This window comes from Peromyscus leucopus, chromosome 1 (genome assembly GCF_004664715.2).
Source record: "Peromyscus leucopus breed LL Stock chromosome 1, UCI_PerLeu_2.1, whole genome shotgun sequence".
Classification (NCBI taxonomy): Eukaryota; Metazoa; Chordata; class Mammalia; order Rodentia; family Cricetidae; genus Peromyscus; species Peromyscus leucopus.
In genome coordinates, this window is record NC_051063.1 from 108174910 (window position 1) to 108192798 (window position 17889).

Here is a 17889-nt window from a genome sequence, read left to right on the forward strand (position 1 = left end):
TCTTAGTACCCCAAGCTCCCTGTTAGAAGACTAACAGGACTATATATATTCTTATCACACAAAACTAACGTAGCTTTGTCATTATTTAATCACCATCAAGGAAGACAGAAACAAGAGAGGAATTCTAATTACCAGCACACCACTGGCAACAAAAGAGTGACCGGAAGAGGAACAAGCAAGCCTGTAACACACTGCTTTTTACACTACTAAAATGCTGCAGACCGGGCCCAGACGCCGGGGCTCCATTGCAGGCTTCGGAGACACTGACAGCGGAGGACACTCCTGACATGCACGGGAAGAGCCTCCATTCACAAGGACAGTCTTCTCTACTGCCACACTCAAGGAGGACAAGGAAATCAGTATTCCATTTTAGAGGAACACAGAAGAAACCATCAGTTATGTGAGGAACTCGGCTCTTCTAAATGATTTAGCCTTGAGGATTCTAGTAGCTGAGTTTTAGAACATAGCAAGAGTAATCTATGAGTAAATCAAGTTATACACACTGTGTATATGTGACTGTGTGTTTTTAATTGTCATTTTTAGAGTCTCATGTAACCCAGGCTTGTCTCAAACTTGCTAATGTAGTCGAAGATGACTTAAACCCCTGATTTTCCTACCTCTAGGTCATGAATGCTAGGATTACAGGCATACACCTGACCATGCCCTGTTTTCTGTGGTGCTGGGGATAAAGCCCAGGGCTTTGTGGAAACTAGGTGAGTGCTCTACCAATAGAGATATAGCTCATCCCACACATGAAATAATTTTTGATATTCAAGCCAAAAGATAACTCTACACTGTTATAATATCCTAGCTTAAAATACTATTCAAATCCCCAGTCTTTACTACATTAATAATGTTTGATACGTCTGGAATTTATGCAAATTTTAACACCTTTTAAGGAGCCTACAGTAATAAATCTAGGAAACTATCAAGTACTAGGTAATATGTAATCCTTATTTATAAGTACAACAATAAACTTTTGTCGATTCTTGAGACACAGTCTTACTATGTAGCCCTGGTTGAGGTGATATCACTAACTATAACTTCTGGCAGTCTTCCTGTCTCAGGGTCCTGAGTACTAGGATTATAGCCATGAACCACCACACTCTGGTTCTAGTGACTTCTTGAAAATCCTAATTGTCATGTACACAGGCAGACACCACAGAATGAAACATCAGCATTACATTTTTAAAATGATTAAAAGTTTAAAAGGCTAGAGAGGTGGTTCAGCATTAAGAGCATGCTTGTTTCTACAGAGGACCTGGGTTTGAGTCACAGCACCCACACGGTGGCTCACAATCATCTAGTAACTCCAGTTCCCGGGATCTGAAGCCCTCTCTGGCATACATGAGCCTCAGAATGCATGCGTGGCACAGACATAACTCTATGCAGAACACCCATACACATAAAATGTTTTTTAAAAAACTAAAAAGTAAATTTACACTAAAAAGTATCTTGAGTTTTAACACTATATTAACACCAAAATTATTTTCAACCATGTGTTTTTTATTTTTATTTCATTTTAATTATTTTCTTATTTCAGATCTTATACTTTGCTCTATATTTTAAATTGTTTTCATATTTGTAAAAGCTCGAAATAATAAATAGATAAAAGGAGGTAAAGTTCACTTGTCAATGGATTGCCAATACCACCATCTAGTGCCAAAAAGGAATAAAACTGTTTCAGAATTAAAGCAGGTCCACTTTCTCAGTTGTTGAAAGTCATGAGGGAAACAAAACAAAATAAAACAAAACCCTTTATTGTGATCTCTAAAGAGGTTCTGTATCTGTGTGGGTCAAGTACTACTAAAACTTCATATGGAAGGTGCATAAAGAAATTTGTGAGATCCTGTGTAAATAGACCCTTTCAAACTATAATGGGATAAAATTGCAAACTCTAATGTATTTTCCTTGGTTTAATCAAAACTACATGCCTTAAAGCTATGATGCTCTTGGGTAGTCTTTCAGAAATGACCCCTAGCAGACCTTTCCAAAAGCATAAAGTCTCCTGGTGAAGTAGAACAGACTGAAATACTGAGATGCACCCAAGGGGAAGACCACAGTGTTGTACTGCCTCTGTACACTCGCAGTCGGAAGAGGTGACGTGGGAAAACAGCACCGGCTTTATCTGCTGGATCACCACTGGCCTTTGGTGGCTTCCCACTGATGCGACCAAAATTCAGAAACAGAGATTGGACTTACCCTCTTATCTGAACAAGCACAAAACAAATACAACAAAAACAGGAAGCAAACCATATGGAACAATGATTTTCAAGATAGTAGACATCAAACAGAGGCAGTGAGTGATCTGTAGGTTATGAGAAACAAACCTGGTGAACGCTACAAGGCTCCCAGCGTCCTACACTGAGATCCGTCTGGACACAGCACGGGAAGGAGGAAGTAAGGTGGGGACCAGAAGACTCCCTGAGCTGAGGAAAAACTGTCACGAGTCTGAAGACACCAAAGTGGCTACAGTCAGAATATCAGACAGGTGAGAACAGAGGTGTGGTGCAGAACTGATCAGTACATGAATGAAAGAAACTATTCAAGGTTGAGGAAAGAATAATCCAAAGAGATTAGCGGAGACAGGGTCTGGTATTTGCATGCCGGTTGGATGTTCCCACAGCCAGACTGGGAAATCTTATAATTCACAAGCTACTAGGTAGAATATTCAGGAAGGCTTTGACTAGACTATTAGAAATAACCCATACTACACTGAATACTGTTCCAGACATAAGCAAAAACTGTTGTGGAATAATCTTTTTGTACACTGTGATGATTTGTCACTCTGATTGGTTTAATAAAAAGCTGAACAGCCAATAGCTAGGCAGGCCTTTAGGGACAGAGAGAACACTGGGAAGAAGACGGAGTCACCACCCAGAGGCAGAGGAAGCAAGACATGCAGGACGAGAAGTAAAATCCGTGATCCACATGGCACCATGTAGATAAATAGAAATGGGTTAATTTAAGTGTTAAGAGCTAGTTAGAAACAAGCCTAAGCTATCTATCAGCCAAGGTTTCATAATTAATAAGCTGGCTGGCGGAACAGTGAGACAAAGACTCGCTACTAAAAACAGAAGACCAAAAGTACTGAAATGTTTTCAACTTAATGGTATACCAGCTTGAGAATCTTTCTAAATATCCTGTACTCACAAGGTAAAAATTAATAACATCTGGCATTAACTGAAAATCAGAAGGTATACAAAGAGGCAGGAAAACATAACCCAAAACAAAACAAATTAATCAAAACTAACCCATTAAGTGACAAGCAGACTAGGCATTAGACATACATAAAGTACATAGTTTTAAAACTAGGCCTGTATTTGAAAAATTAGGTAGGCATGAAAGACATGAAAAACAAGTCCCAGCTGGGTGAGGTGGTGCCCGCCTGTAATTCCAGCTACTTAGGAGGCTGAGGTCGGAGCATCACAAGTTCAAGGCCAGCCTGGGCAACTTAGTGAGATTCTGTCTCAAACAAACAAGGGTTAGGAATGGATCTTTTGCCCACAAGTACACTTTCCAAGCATGCTTGTGGCCCTGGGTTCAATGGGCTATGTGATATCATTAAGTGTTCTAATATGGACATAATCTCAGAGACAACAAAAAATATTTAAAGAAAAGATGGCTAAAAAAACTTCAGAAACAACCAACCAACTAACCTTCAGGAGCAGGGCACAGTGACACATGGCTAACTAGTAAGGGGACTAAAATCAGGAGCATTACAAATGCCAGGGAAGCCTCGGCAAAACAGCAAATAAAAACCAAAACCAAAGCTCAAGTTGATAAAAATGACAAACTCATGTGTAAGGATTATGTCTTTAATTATGTCACCAGCCTGTGACGGCATCCCAGCCTAAAAAGCGGGCGTGCCCTCTGTGCGTTCTCTTTCCACACTCTCTCCTTCTGTACTCCCAACTCCGTGCAGTCTTCTCTCTCAATCTCTTCCCCCACCCCAATAAAGCTCTAGAAAGGTAACTAAGGCTTGTGACTCTCCTCCAGCACTTTCCTCCGTCGGCATGGCCAGCCATGAGCACTGCCACTTAATCAACACCATGTATCTAAGAAACTTAACCCTAAAAGAGAAACGAAGAAAACTATGACAAACTGAATTTATAAAAGCCAGAGATAAAGAGAAGCCAAAGAAAAAGGTCTTATTCAGAGGAACCAAGAAAAAGACAACATCAATTCTCACTGGAAACACTGAGAAGACACAGTGGCAACAGAGAATCTGGACTCATGTCTGTAACCCATGTACTTGGGAGTTGGGGCAAGAAGAGCTTGAGTTTGAGGCTATCCGGGCTACATGTAACTTTAAGAGAAGCCTTGCTTATTTAACAAGACCTCGTGGCTCAGTGGTTAAGAGCACTGCTTGCTCTTCCAGAGGACCCAGATTCAATTCTGAGGACCCAGGTTCAATTCCCAGCACCCACATGTGCCTCACAGATGCCCGTAACTCCAGTTCTAGGGTAATCTGACACCCTCTTCTGGCTTCCACAGGCACCAGGCATGCACATAGTACACTTACATGCATACATGCATGCATGTAAAACACCAATACACAAAGAAATAAAAGTAAAAGTCTATCAAACTGTAATTCTATATCCACAGAAAGTATTTTTAAAAATGAAGGTGAAATAAGAGCTATTACAGACCCTTTTGGGATCACGGATGTATTTCCTACCTTCCTTGTGGTGATGCTTTCGGGGAGGGGTACAGTTATGTCGAAACTCATCAGACCATACACTTTCAATATACACAGTATTGTATGCAATAATGTTATTAAACCACACACAAGAAAAGGAGAAAAGGGAGAAGACAGATATGCATGTCTGTGACATCTAGTTCTTTATAAGATAAAGGGTGTTTAGAACAAATAAGATCTTTCAGGCAAATGCTCCAGGCTTATAATGATTCAAACTGCACTAAAAAGCACACTTGGAAGCAGGGCACCTTACCTTAAAGTAGGAATGAATAGCAGCTGTGGCTTCACTGCGAACTCGCAATATTGAACCCAGAGCGTTAGTCCTACACCTCAGGTGAGGATACTGTCTCAGGTACTCCAGGGGATGCTTCTCCTTATATTTTATAGGGAACGCCTGCCAAAAATACGGGGGAAATTCAGAAGGGGAAAACAAACAAACAAACAAACAAACAAACCAAAAGAGCTACCAAACAAACACCAAAACCCATTTTACAAACCAGTTTCCAGAGTATTTCTTAAAACAGCAGAGCTCTGGGACAAAACTAAGGTGCTTTCCTATGGTGATATTTTATTTGTGCTGAAATGTGATTTTATTTGTATGTTAATAAATAAAAGTGCCTGGGGGTCAGAGCTCATAGCAAGCCATAGCAGAAGTCTGGCAGTGGTAGCACACACTCTTAATCCCGATCATATGACAGGCAGATCTCTGTGTGTTCAAGGACACCACCAGTATAGAGACATACGCCTTTAATCTCAATACCAACCATAGCGACCTGGAGGTCTGTATAGACAGGCAGTGACGAGGAGGTCATGTGGTTGGGTTTACAACCAATGAGAAGGCAGAACAGAAAGTCAATAAAAAGACAGACACACAGGAAGTAGGTCTCTTTCTCAGGGGAAGGACGGCAGCGGCAGTGAGGGGTAAGAAGGTGGTCTTCGTCTCAGCTCTTAACTACTGCTTTCTGACCTCTGGGGCTTTTAACTCTGCATTTCTTATTTAGTAAAAACTGTTTAGAATTACACCTACACTTTCCTTATTATTAAAAAAAAAAAAATCACAGGTATTTTCATGTGTATACATCTGCACACATCCACCACACGTTCAGAGGTCAGAGAACAACTTGGAGTTGGTTCTCTCTCCTTCCACCATGCAGGTCCCAGGACTCAAACTTCAGGTCATCAAGCTCGGAGATAAGCACCTTTATCTGCTGAGCTATCTTCTTTATTTCTTAATAGGATGGATTGTAGCCCAATTACGCCTATCGGGTAAACAGAATGGCCGGGTGGAGTGAGGGAGATGCTGGGTCAAAGCAAGCTTTACTACTTAGTAGTCAAGTTACTTAATGTCACTGAGGCTCGTCTGTTATTTACCAAGTCTCTATCCATTAGCTGTCAGTTTCTTACAACTAGAGATGTTAGCACGTAACTATTCAAAATCGTTCGCTTTGGCACATTACAGAAATAAAAGGCTATTCCTAACACCATACACACACATTTAGAAGATATTTAACTTCTCCCCAATGTCTTAAAGCCTCAAGCACAATCAATTAGGGTTGCTTATTATTTATCAGCTTTTGCTGGTATCTAATAGCATGAGGGAGACACCACAGCTTTCTTTCATTTAGTATAATACTGAAGATTTGGAAAAAATTAAAGGAAATTATGGCTCTAGCTTGAGACATCTCCAACCTGGCCACACTCATGCTACAAAATTAAGAAGACATCCATCTTTTCAAACAAAACCTGAAGTTTCCATTGAAAAGATAACAGCGAAGTTTACAAAGAACAGCACTGGCAGACTGCTTTAGTCTCCTCTGTTCTTTAGTTCTTAGGCAAATATTTCTTTTTGTGTTGTATAGAAACAAACATCATACTTACTAAAGGTAAACTGTGGCCCCATTAGTAGAGATTCAGAATGCTCTCATGTCTGAAAACGTTAAGTAACACTCAGTCGGGGCTAGGGATGAACCGCTTACCCAAAGCAGGGTTTGGGGTTTGATTCTCAGCACCACTAGGGCACAGGGAGGGGGATACTATCCATTTACATGCTGGAAGTCTTAGATTTGGGATTAGGAACAATAAGAGTTTAAAATAAGTAACACTAAACCAAAAGGATAAAAACAACAGAAGCCAAGGGACAATCATTTTGCTCATTAGATATTTAAAATTATAGCAAAAGAAAGAAGCCGCATGGCTAGAAGATAAACTTCAGATGTGATAGGTCCACAGAGATGCACTAATTCTGGGCTCTCAGGAGATGAAGCAGTCATTATAATACTACTTCTCACTAGGCTCGGTGGTCTGTTTCAGTGATCAGGGAAGTCACAAATGAAACTATTCTAAGTGCCATCTTCTCAAAAGACTTCAATAGACCACTGATGCTTTAGATTAAACCTAAACAGTAGCCCAAATTATCAGCAAACATACCTTGGCTTCACAATTTCCAATCACCTCTATTTTTTCTGCCTTCAGTTCCACATTTTGCCTCTTGGATAGACTTTTGACCAGCTGCCCTTGGACTTGCACCGAACTCCCAAAAGCCAATTCTCTATAGTAACAAAAAAAACTAGTATCAGAAAAGAGACTATATATAGCCTTCATTTCAATTAAAATCTTGGTGAAGTTTATAATGTCAAAAGTATTCAGATGCTCTCTTGTATCAGGACTCTAAAAATGAATTACGTGTTCAAATGGGAACAAGGGGAGTTAACAATTTGCTTAAGTATTTAGAACTAAGAAATATAGTGTGGCACGCTTAATAACATCGGACAGAGCAGTATTTGTGAGTTCGACTAGCTCTAAAGTGAAAAACGCAAAGTAAAAGAAAAAAAAAAGAAAAGAAAAAAAAAGGAAAAAAAAAAAGAAATTATGTAACTATTATTATTTTTGGAGGATGTGGGAGGAGACAGACGTAGAACTCACTATATAGACCAGGCTGGCATAGAATTCACCTGCCTCTGCGATTCACCTGCCTCTGCCTCCCAAGTGCTGGGATTAAAGGTGTGCGCCATCAGGATTATTGTGTCTTCTTACCAAACATACTGGCCCAGTTACTTTAAGATGGCAGGCTGTGTGTAAAGTCTGGGCTAGGGCCTGTAGCCTGGCTGAAGGCACTGCGCCAATGCCACCCCGTTTTGTGACACCCAGAGGTATCAGAAGATGCAAACAGTGGGGAAGGGAGGGAAGTGAGGAGTCTTGGTACTACTTCCTACATGTAGGCTTTTTTTTGTTTTTTTGTTTTTTTTGTGGTTGTTTTTAAGAGGAGGTCCCATACACAGCCCAAGCTGGAACTCACTCTGTAGCCCAGGCTGGCCTCAAACTCAAAACTTTCCTCCTCAGCTGCCCAAGGGCTGCGATTATACATATGTGCCAATATGCCTGGCTTGAATTGTATTTATTTTTTAATCAGTTGGTTGATGGCATGAGTATAGAGACAGTACCTTCTGGTTAATGAACTTATGTTCTAGTTCAAGTTTACCCACAAATTAATTTGCCACAGAAAGAAACATGCACCCAATTGTTTTAAGAATCACTTATTAAGAAGGAAGCTAGGGTAAATGATTGCATATCTTTGCTAATTCTAATATTTTATAATATATATATATATATATATATATATATATATATTATAATATATATAACTGAGTGAGTGGTAGTGGTGGCACACACCTTTAATCCCAGCACTCAGGAGGCAAAGGCAGGCAGATCCTGAGTTTGAGGCCAGCCTGGTCTACAGAGTGAGTTCTAGGACAGTCAGGGCAAAACCCTGTCTTGAATAAAAAGGGGGTGGGGGCACTGGAGAGATGTCTGAGTGGGTAAAATCACACAAGGCTGATAACCTGAGTTATCATATAACCCAGAACCCACATAAAAGCCACACACAATAGTGCAAGGGTCTATAGTCTCAGCACACCCCTAAGGGAGATGGAATGTAGAGAAGGACCCAGAAGCTCTTGAGCCAGCCTGTCTGCCTAAGGCAGGAGCAGTAACACCCTGTCTCCACTAAGGTGTAGAGAAATACAGGACTGAGACCTGAAGGTTGTCTTCTCACCTCTACATGCACCTGTGTGCTCATGAGCAGAAACACATACAAATTTTAAAAATTCCCTTAACAACAATTAGTAAATACCTTCCTTAATAATGTGTATTTAAAAGTTATATTAATAGAGTAATATATTAAATAAATGTGTCAGGAGATTCCCCCATCCAGTTTTATTTGCCTGCTACATTTAATATATGGTATTTCCTTTTGACGTTTAGTCATATGTAAATGTATACATGTAAAACTGCTCACTACTATGCAGTGGAGAAAAGAAGCTGGTATACTCTGGCTCTGGCTGGTGACTATAGGCTATTTTGAGATGGTCTAGAGTTTTCCTGTTAAGGGCTCTTGCAAATATCTCAAAGAGGCAGGTAGTCATCTCCAGAACTCAGGTGAAACAAGACCCCTGCGATTGCTATTCTCACAGGTATCACCAGAGCAACACAAACTTCTTTTACAAGGTTGTTACGGTAGAAGCGTGTGATGGTTGAAGAATGGCCCCCAGAGCCTCCTATGTTTGAATGCTTGGTCCTCAGCTGGTGGAACTGTGTGAGGATTAGGAGAACTGTTGAGATGGTATGGCATTGTTAGAGGAGGTGTGTCACTGGGACCAGCTTGGCTTGAGCAAAAGCCCAGGTCATTCCCAGTTAGCGCTCTCTCTCTCTCTCTCTCTCTCTCTCTCTCTCTCTCTCTCTCTCTCTCTCTCTCTCTTCTCTTCTCTCTCTCTCTCCTCTCTCTCCCCCCTTCATGCTTGTGAAGCAAGATGAAGCTCTCAGTTACTGCTCCAGCACCATGCCTGCCTGCCTCCTGCCATGATCCCTGCCATGGTGGTCATGGACTCTAACCTGAAACTGTCAGCCCGTAACAAACTTTTTCTTCGCAAGTTGCTTTGGTCAAGGTGGCTTAACACAGCAATAGAAATGTAAGTAAGACAAACAGACTTTTTTTTTTGCCTAGGTGAGACCCATCAGTCTTTGCAATATGTAGACAGCATTATTCTTAACAGTCCTTAGAAGAGCAAAGTGCTTTTACTCTAGCAGAGTAATGTTCTGCTGCAGAGAGGTTAAACCTTAACACAAAATGGTATTAGTTTTAACATCTGATGAACGAGACCATAAAAGTTCCTTCTACCTATTCAATAGTAATTGGTTATGTTCCAGCACTATGCCAAAAGCTAGGGACAGAAAATTGAATACATCATTCCTAACTTCAAAGAACTAAGAGTCAAAGGAGTATAATAAGAATAAAGTTAATTCCAAACAGCAGCATCCATTCCACGACAGATGGGCACATGGAACTATGGGAGCAGGGAAGCACTTGTCATCGTTATGGGACACAGACATCAGATGATGTTTAAACTGGAACTGGATACGAGACAGACTCTCACTTGGCAGTGGGACCCACATGTGCGAGGTCTTGAAGACAACAGGTTAGGGGAAGTGTAAGTAGTTTAAAAAAGACTGGAGCAAACCCTGGGCAGAAGACAGCAGCATGTAAAGATATCAGAGCTTGAAGGCTCTGGATTCCAAGTTTATTTGGCTTTTTCTTCAATGCTATTTTTCACAGATTCGCTTAGAAAGATCATTCAGGTGGTAAAGAAAACACTCCATTAGAGAAGTATAGAACACTAGAAAAGGAAAAAAAAAATTGAAAAACTCTTTAAAAAAAAAAACAGGAAAAAAACAAAAACAAACAAACAAAAAAACTCGCCTACTGTCAAAGTTCGAATCAGCAACAACCTGAAGGCTTTCCAAAGAGGATCCATCATTGACATGCAGGAACAGAACTTCCTTCTGGGATCTGACTGAACGGATCCATCCCTGGAAAGAAGCATTTTTAAATGTGAGCTTAAAAATCGAACACTTTTACACTTTCATTACACATTTGAAAAAGATTAAATGAAAGAAAAAATGTTCACAATATTGCCTCAACATGTCAAATGCATAAAATGAACTGCCTTAGGCTTATCTGGATGTGTATACAGTTTCAAATGGCTCTTATCACAGTTAGATGCATATTTAGTGGTCCACCTTTGTTTTAGCTCATTTTAAATGGATGCCAAGCATTTCATTAAGTTGATGAGCCTAATTAGCATAAACAATGTCCTTAATATTGGCTTCTCAAAGCTATTCCTTGCTCCTCAATCACAAAAGGAAAGAAAGAAAGAAAGAAAAAGATTACAAGTTGGTGCCTTTCTCCTTGTGTCCAATTCCCAGAGAGATCATTAGACTAGAAACATCATATGAGATTTTGTTCTATTTACAAAGTATTATACAAAAAAAAAAAAGTTATCTTAAAAAAAAAAAAAGCCTCATGAAGCTAAACATAATAGTATATACCTGTGATCCCAGCACTTGGGAAGCTAAGACAGGAGGATCCCAAGTTTGAGGCCAACTTCAATTACTTAGCTAGTCTGTGTCAAAAAAAAAAAAAAAAAAAAAAAAAAAAAAGTGTAATGAATAAATACATGAAAATGTCACCAAGAAATCTATTTCCCTTTTTGAATTTTTGTGGGGTTTTATTAGGCTAAAATGATGTGTGTGTGTGTCTGAATTAGCCATGTGTATAGGGATGCCAGGAGAAGGTGTTGGATCTCCTAGAACTGGAGTTACACACAGGTAGGAGCAGCCTGATGTGGCTCCCGGGAATCGAACTCTTGTCCCCTTGAAAAGCAGTAAGTACTCTTAACCACCGAGCCGTCTCTCCAGCCCTAGAAACCCATTTCTTTGTATGTTAACCAGTAAATAAAAATTTTGGAAATAGTATTATAAAAAACAGCCTCTTAAGCATTTTCCAAATGTGATTTTTTTTTTCTGCAGCAAAGGCTGGGTCTTATCTGCTCTGCAGCAGGAACAGAAACTAACACTGAACAAGTAAAAACACATGATAAAAAGAAAAGTCATGAACATATAGCCTCACATAAGTTTCAAATACAGTCTTTACCTAAAGGACAGGTACATGCAAGTACAAATGAGAAGTCTTCAAGTAGACTTCCTAACATTAATAACAGCTACACACTCAACTTGAATATAACCAGCATAGGTGTTACCAGAGAACACCATTTTCAAAGGCACTCAAAGATACATTCGATCTCTGAGTTGCATTCCCTGGAGCTGGACTTACAGGTGGATGTGAGCCTCCTGATTCAGGTTCTGCCAATGAACTTGGCTGCTGTGGGGAAAAAAACCTCTGGTTCTTTAGAAGGGTGGCAAGTGCTCATAAGTGCTGAGCCATCTCTCCAATGCACATGTTTTAAGTGAAAGGATATCCACTACCTATTGAACATGTATTATGTTTTAAAAAAAAGTTTACCTCTTTCATATACTGCGTCATTTCTTATCATACCTCCTTTACACACAAGTAAATGGCGGCTCCGGGATGTCATATAACTTACTGAAAGTCACACTGCTGATGAACTAGTATCCAAATCTGAACCCAAGACTATGTAACTAGAAAGTCTTTGGCCAAAACTATACAGCATGGAGTGTAAACCACTTCAGCTCCATGTACAAGGCAATTCATCTCACCATATCTCCAAAGACATCCACATTTGTTTGTTCCTGGTTAATAGTAATTTCCAAAGCTCCACTCTCTTATTTTTACTTACTGGAGAGTTAACAGCAAGCACTTTTAATGTGCTTCTGTCCTAAATTCTTTGTAAGTATTATGCTATTGACTCCTTACAGGAGCTAAATAAAGTCATTATTATCACTTGTGAAGTGAACATACACTTAGGAAAAAATTTAAAAGTTAATCCAGGCCATAATTATCAGGTAGTACACTTGGAATTCAAATATGGTTATTATTCTGAAGTTCACATACTTATCAACAAGCTTTTCTGGAGTGCTATTTTCTCCTCATCTTCTGCCTGGGAACATATCCTGCTGCTATTTCTACCCCATCAGTTATTGTACCTGGGGATGCCATCCTCCAAGACAGCCAATATGCAGGTGACATCTTGACCTCCACGCAGTTCAGGAACTCCCTCGCTGTTTTCTGACAGCTCTTTATCTCCACCACTAATAATCAGTGCACTGCTGTAAACTAGGGCTAACAAAAATATAATGTGAATTACCTAATTAAAAAAAAATTAGGATCAGAGAGATGGCTCCAAGGTTAAGAACACTTCCTGCTCTTGCAGAGGACTCAAATTTGGTTCCTAGTACCATCTGGGGAAGCTCACAGCTGCTTGTAACTCCAGCTCCAGGGGATTCTGACACCTGTATGGCTCTCCACAGGTACTCCTATGTACATGGCATAAACTCATGCAGACATATATACATAAATACAAAATAAACCTTTAAAAGGATTTGTTCTACATTAAAAGCAAATTTAGGTAATGAGTAACATGTTATTCAACCAATTATGCTCCAAATACTATTCACATGTAATGAATATAAAAGCATGTTCAGATTTTGATGTTTCTTTACTCTTCAAAGTTGCTGTGTATTGTACACGTACTGCAGTCTCCGTGCACTTGGACCCTATTTTCAGGTGCTCGGCGGCCAGCAGGTTCACTGCTAAGCACGGAAGTGAAAGAAAAGCCTGTTACTTGGGCAGTAGGTTCAATTTGTTTTTGAATCTTCTTTTGATCATCACACAAAAGACATCATTAATGCATGCCACATTAATCGATGAGTACAGTAAACAGCTTTGATAACTTTGATTCAGATCATGAACAAGTGTGAAGCCGAAATAAGTGCAAGGAAGAGCAGCTTGATCATACTGCTAAACATCAAGATTATAGGAGAGACCACTCAGTGTGTTTCAGCGGTTCAAGAAGAAAGAGCCAACCACCAGGCTTATTCTGTCCCTTTAAGGAGCTAGTCAAAGCTGCTGCGAATGCTATTAGAGAAATAACAGCAGCTAACACTGACCGGGACGTCTCTGTTCTAAATCGCCGGTACCCATTATCACGTTTAATTTTCAGAGCTCTCAGAAATAGAAGCTACTATTATCTCCATTTCCCCATAACTAACAAGATACTTAGGGCAGGCGACTTAAGTCAAGGCAACTGCAGCCCTTGTAGTTTGTCAAACTACAATATTCCACTCTTTCTCCTAGCTTATTAATTACATAGAAGCCTCAGATTAAGAGTCAAGGTAGCTAAAAGCCGAAAAGGCATGGGTTCCCATGTGTTCAAGGACCACATGAGCTGTAACTCAGGATGGGTATGAGTGCAGCCCAGGACAAAACGGTAAACTTTGAGACCTTTTTAATTGGGGTGGGTGGTGTCGATGGGTCAACTATGAACTTGGTAGGTGACAACATCGTGATGCAATGTCAGATGGTTGACACACCTGGAACTACTATTTCCTGCCAGCCAAGTGAACAGGAAAACGGGAAGACAGGATTTCTGCTCTCAAAGAACTAGGGCAAGGCATTCCACGCTATTAAGAGATAAAGGTAGAAAAAGGGGGCGTGTTCGCTTAAACTTTCCTGCATGATTGACAAGTTTACAGGTAACGGCTCGGTGTCATGGAAAACTCTGCTGCCGCACTCCTAATCGACAGAACGATTTGCAAAAAGTAACAGTACGGTGGCCGAGAAGCGTGGACAATCGCGACGCCTTCATTTCCAACTTTTCCCACGCTTGGTCCGAGAGGCCCGCGCGGAGGAAAGCTAGTCGTGGCCGGGCCAAGCAAGCTCCAGCAGCTTTGCACACACCCACCTGCACCGTTACACACTCCCCACTCGCGTCCTGGACCCCGAGGGCGTCCCGCACGCGCAGTTTGGCGGATGCGCGGGGCCTGGGGCAAGAAACGGAGGAGCAGAGACGCAGCGCGCCCAGCAGGCGCCGGGCCCCGAGCATGGCGTGGCCGGTCGGGTCGTGGCTCGCAGTCTGCTGGGGCAGCCCTCTTCACTCGCGCAGTCCTGCCGTCAGGTGCTCGTGTCGCTCCTCCTTCTGAGCCCCGGGCCGTCCCTTCAGGACCTCTCCTCAGCGTCCTGCTCCCGAAAGCCCGGAAGGTTCAACGCTCCAGAAACACAGTACAGATAGATCTATGCGCTACGGTGCAGGTGCTACCTGAGCGAACCCCTAGAGTTACAGCACGCTGCAACTTGGCTACGTCACCGCATGCGCGCTCTTACGTCGTCACGCTAGGTGGGGTCTGAGGCTGAGCATGCGTGATTGTGTTTTGGAGCTTGCACGCCCGCCAAGGGGCAGGGTTTGGGTGGTGGCAGGAACCGACGTGGGCGGGGCTAAGGCACAAGACTTTCGGAGGTGTCTCAGAAATAGCTAGGAAGCTCCCCCGTTGGGGTCATCCAAGCGTTCCTTTTTATAAAGCTGCGGGGGGTGGGGAGTGACTGAGGAACACTGAGGGGCTGGATTGACAGATGCAGAAGGCAAGTGTCCAGAGTCTGGGGTGTGGAGAGGAGTTCTGAGCAGGGGAAGTCAGACTCAAGACCTGAAGTCACCATTGTGTGATATCAGATATCAAAACACACCATTGCTTAAAAAGAAGAGACTGAAGCGTTACCTATCAGAATCTTTAAGTCTTTCTCTTCTTTTACTTGAATTTGTTTGTCCTGAAAACAATGACCTTTTCATATATCCAGCTGTATTTTAAGTTTACACAAAAATTAAATTTTCATAACTCAGCGAAACATATGATAATGCTTTTATCTAGTTAAACAATAAGAGGTCAAGATAAGGACGAATTAAAGTTGCCACTGCTGCTATGCCATTTTACAGATAACAGGAACAGGATGACTAGTTTAATACAAGTGTCAGATTTAAACCCAGAAACTCTGGCTCTATGCACTAAACTATTGGACTATACGGTGTCTAGTCCTGTCCTTCAAGGAGGTCATGATCTAAGGATGATGAATCTCACACACACACACACACACACACACACACACACACACACACACACACAGAGAGAGAGAGAGAGAGAGAGAGAGAGAGAGAGAGAGAGAGAGAGAGAGAGAGGTCATTACAGTATAAACCAGCAAGCACACACATAGACATGTTTGTGTCAAGTGGAGTGGCAGCCCCAAGAAAGAGATGATAAGGCTGAGTTTTGAGGAAGGTTAGAAATGACATTCTCATTTGCCAGATGAGAATGTCAGAAGCTGCTGAGAGGACAAATGGCCTGAAAGAATTGTAAAATTCTTCTCTAGATAAACTTGAAAATATCTCCAGTAAAAATACTTTTGGGCACTTCTAGAACCTTGAGAAAGGAAAAAAAATAGAAACTTGTCGCCTTCCACATTATGTAGAATCAGCTTTTATCTTTTTTTGTTTGTTTTTCAAGACAGGGTTTCTCTGTGTAGCTTTGGAACCTGTCCTGGATCTCGCTCTGTAGCTCAGGCTGGCCTCAAACTCACAGAGATCCTCCTGGCTCTGCCTCCTGAGTGCTGGGATTAAAGGCATGCACCGCCGCTGCCCAGTTTAGCTTTTATCGTAAAGCATAAATGTATATTAGATATCCCTCCCCACCTCTCCACTCCAAAATAAAAAAGCGAAACCAGCAACCAGCTGTTGTGGGATATGTGTACTGAAGACATATTGCTGTGGTTGGTTTAATAAAGAGCTGAATGGCCAAGAGCTAGCCAGGAGGTATAGGTGGGACTTCTGGGTAGAGAGAGGAAGTAGGAGGAGATAATCAAGGTACAGAGGAGATGGCAATAGACATACAGCCTCCAGCACATGAACCCTTGAGGGACAACCCACCCCTAAGCCATAGCAGTGACTACATTTTTGTATTCATTTTTGTTAATGAACATTTAGTTTGTTTCTACATCAGAGCTCTTAAGAGTAACATTGCTGCACATGTTTTGGTGTATATAACTCGTTATAAATGTGCATCAGTTAGCTTGAGAATAACATTTAAGAGTGATATTATTATATTATAGGATTTCAAATCTTTGCCTGTGATTAAAACAGCTTTTCCGAAGTGTCACCTTTCAGACTTTGTGTTACTCCACATCCTCTTGACTTACCAGTGTGTGTGTGTGTGTGTGTGTGTGTGTGTGTGTGTGTTAAAACTTAGGGCTCTGTATATGTTAGGTAAATGCTCTACCACTGAGATACATTCCCAACCCCATTCTCAGACTTAAAAATAAATTATGTATATGTGTGTGTGCCTGCTTGTTTATATATACATATTGTGTGTGCAATGTCCATAGAGGCCTGATGATGATGTCAGTTCCCCTGGAATTGGAGTTACAGGTGGTTTGAGCCAGCCAGATGATATGGGTGTTAGGGTGTTAGGGTGTTAGGGTGTTAGGGATCAAACTCTGGTCCCCTGAAAGAGCAGCAGGTGCTCCTAACTGCCAAGCTACCTCTCTAGCCTCTGTCAGACTTTTTGATGCATCTCTATTAGTAAAGTCCATCTCATACTTATTTCTTCCCAGCAGTTTAAGTTTGCATTTCCATGGTCTTTATTCTTGCTGAGCACCCATGCCAGTGTTTATTTTTATTGAACATTCTTATATGAATTGACTAAGTATTTTGCCCATTTTCTATTGAGTGATCTGATTTAGTCTTACTGATTTTCTTATTAAACCAGTACAAAGTCTAAGGTGTGTCTTTGGACATATGAGCTCTCCTCAGCTAAATGCACGGCAAGCATCTTCAACAATGCTGTGGGTTGCCTTTACAATGGCATGCTGTGCAAAAAGAGCTGAGGGATAGCAAGCCTTGATATGCGTCTTAGCCTTTGCTTTAGAAAGAATATTCAGTTCTTAAGGAATATTATTAAGATACTTTATACTTTTTTATGATAATGTAAGACCAACATCTTTTGTTGTTTCACCTGTCATTCTTTGAAAGTGGATTTTTTTTTTTAAATTGAAGTACCTGTTTCTTTATGTTCTTGTTTTCCTTGTTTTATGGCTAATGCTTGTCTATATGATGATCTTCCTGGAACAATCTGTAAAGCTTGGGATGTTGCTGTGCATGGTTCAAAGCTAGTTCTGGCTCTTTGCAAATATTTTTGTGCATGATTAACTTCTAAAACTTCAAACCAGAAAATAATATAATTCAGAAAAGTAAAATTGTATATAGCAGATAGCAAAATCTGAGCCGATCCTCTTGTGTTCATATTTTCTTTTGAATTGTGCAGAACTTCAAAGGTTGTGAATAGCTTTTGAAAATGTGTCTTACTGCATACACAGCTTTATAATGAGCACCCCATTG

General features: G+C 41.0%; 1 protein-coding gene across 1 annotated transcript in view; it reads right to left on the reverse strand.

Moving 5' to 3' along the window:
- The window catches only part of LOC114681477 (probable asparagine--tRNA ligase, mitochondrial), a 91240-nt gene extending 76408 nt beyond the window's left edge, over positions 1 to 14832 (reverse strand). Inside the window, 4 exon segments of the mRNA XM_028854984.2 lie at positions 4956 to 5096; positions 7130 to 7250; positions 10455 to 10564; positions 14416 to 14832. Of these exon segments, the coding sequence (XP_028710817.1) occupies positions 4956 to 5096; positions 7130 to 7250; positions 10455 to 10564; positions 14416 to 14556 (513 nt within the window). The 5' untranslated portion in view covers positions 14557 to 14832.
- Between the last annotated feature and the right edge of the window lie 3057 nt (positions 14833 to 17889).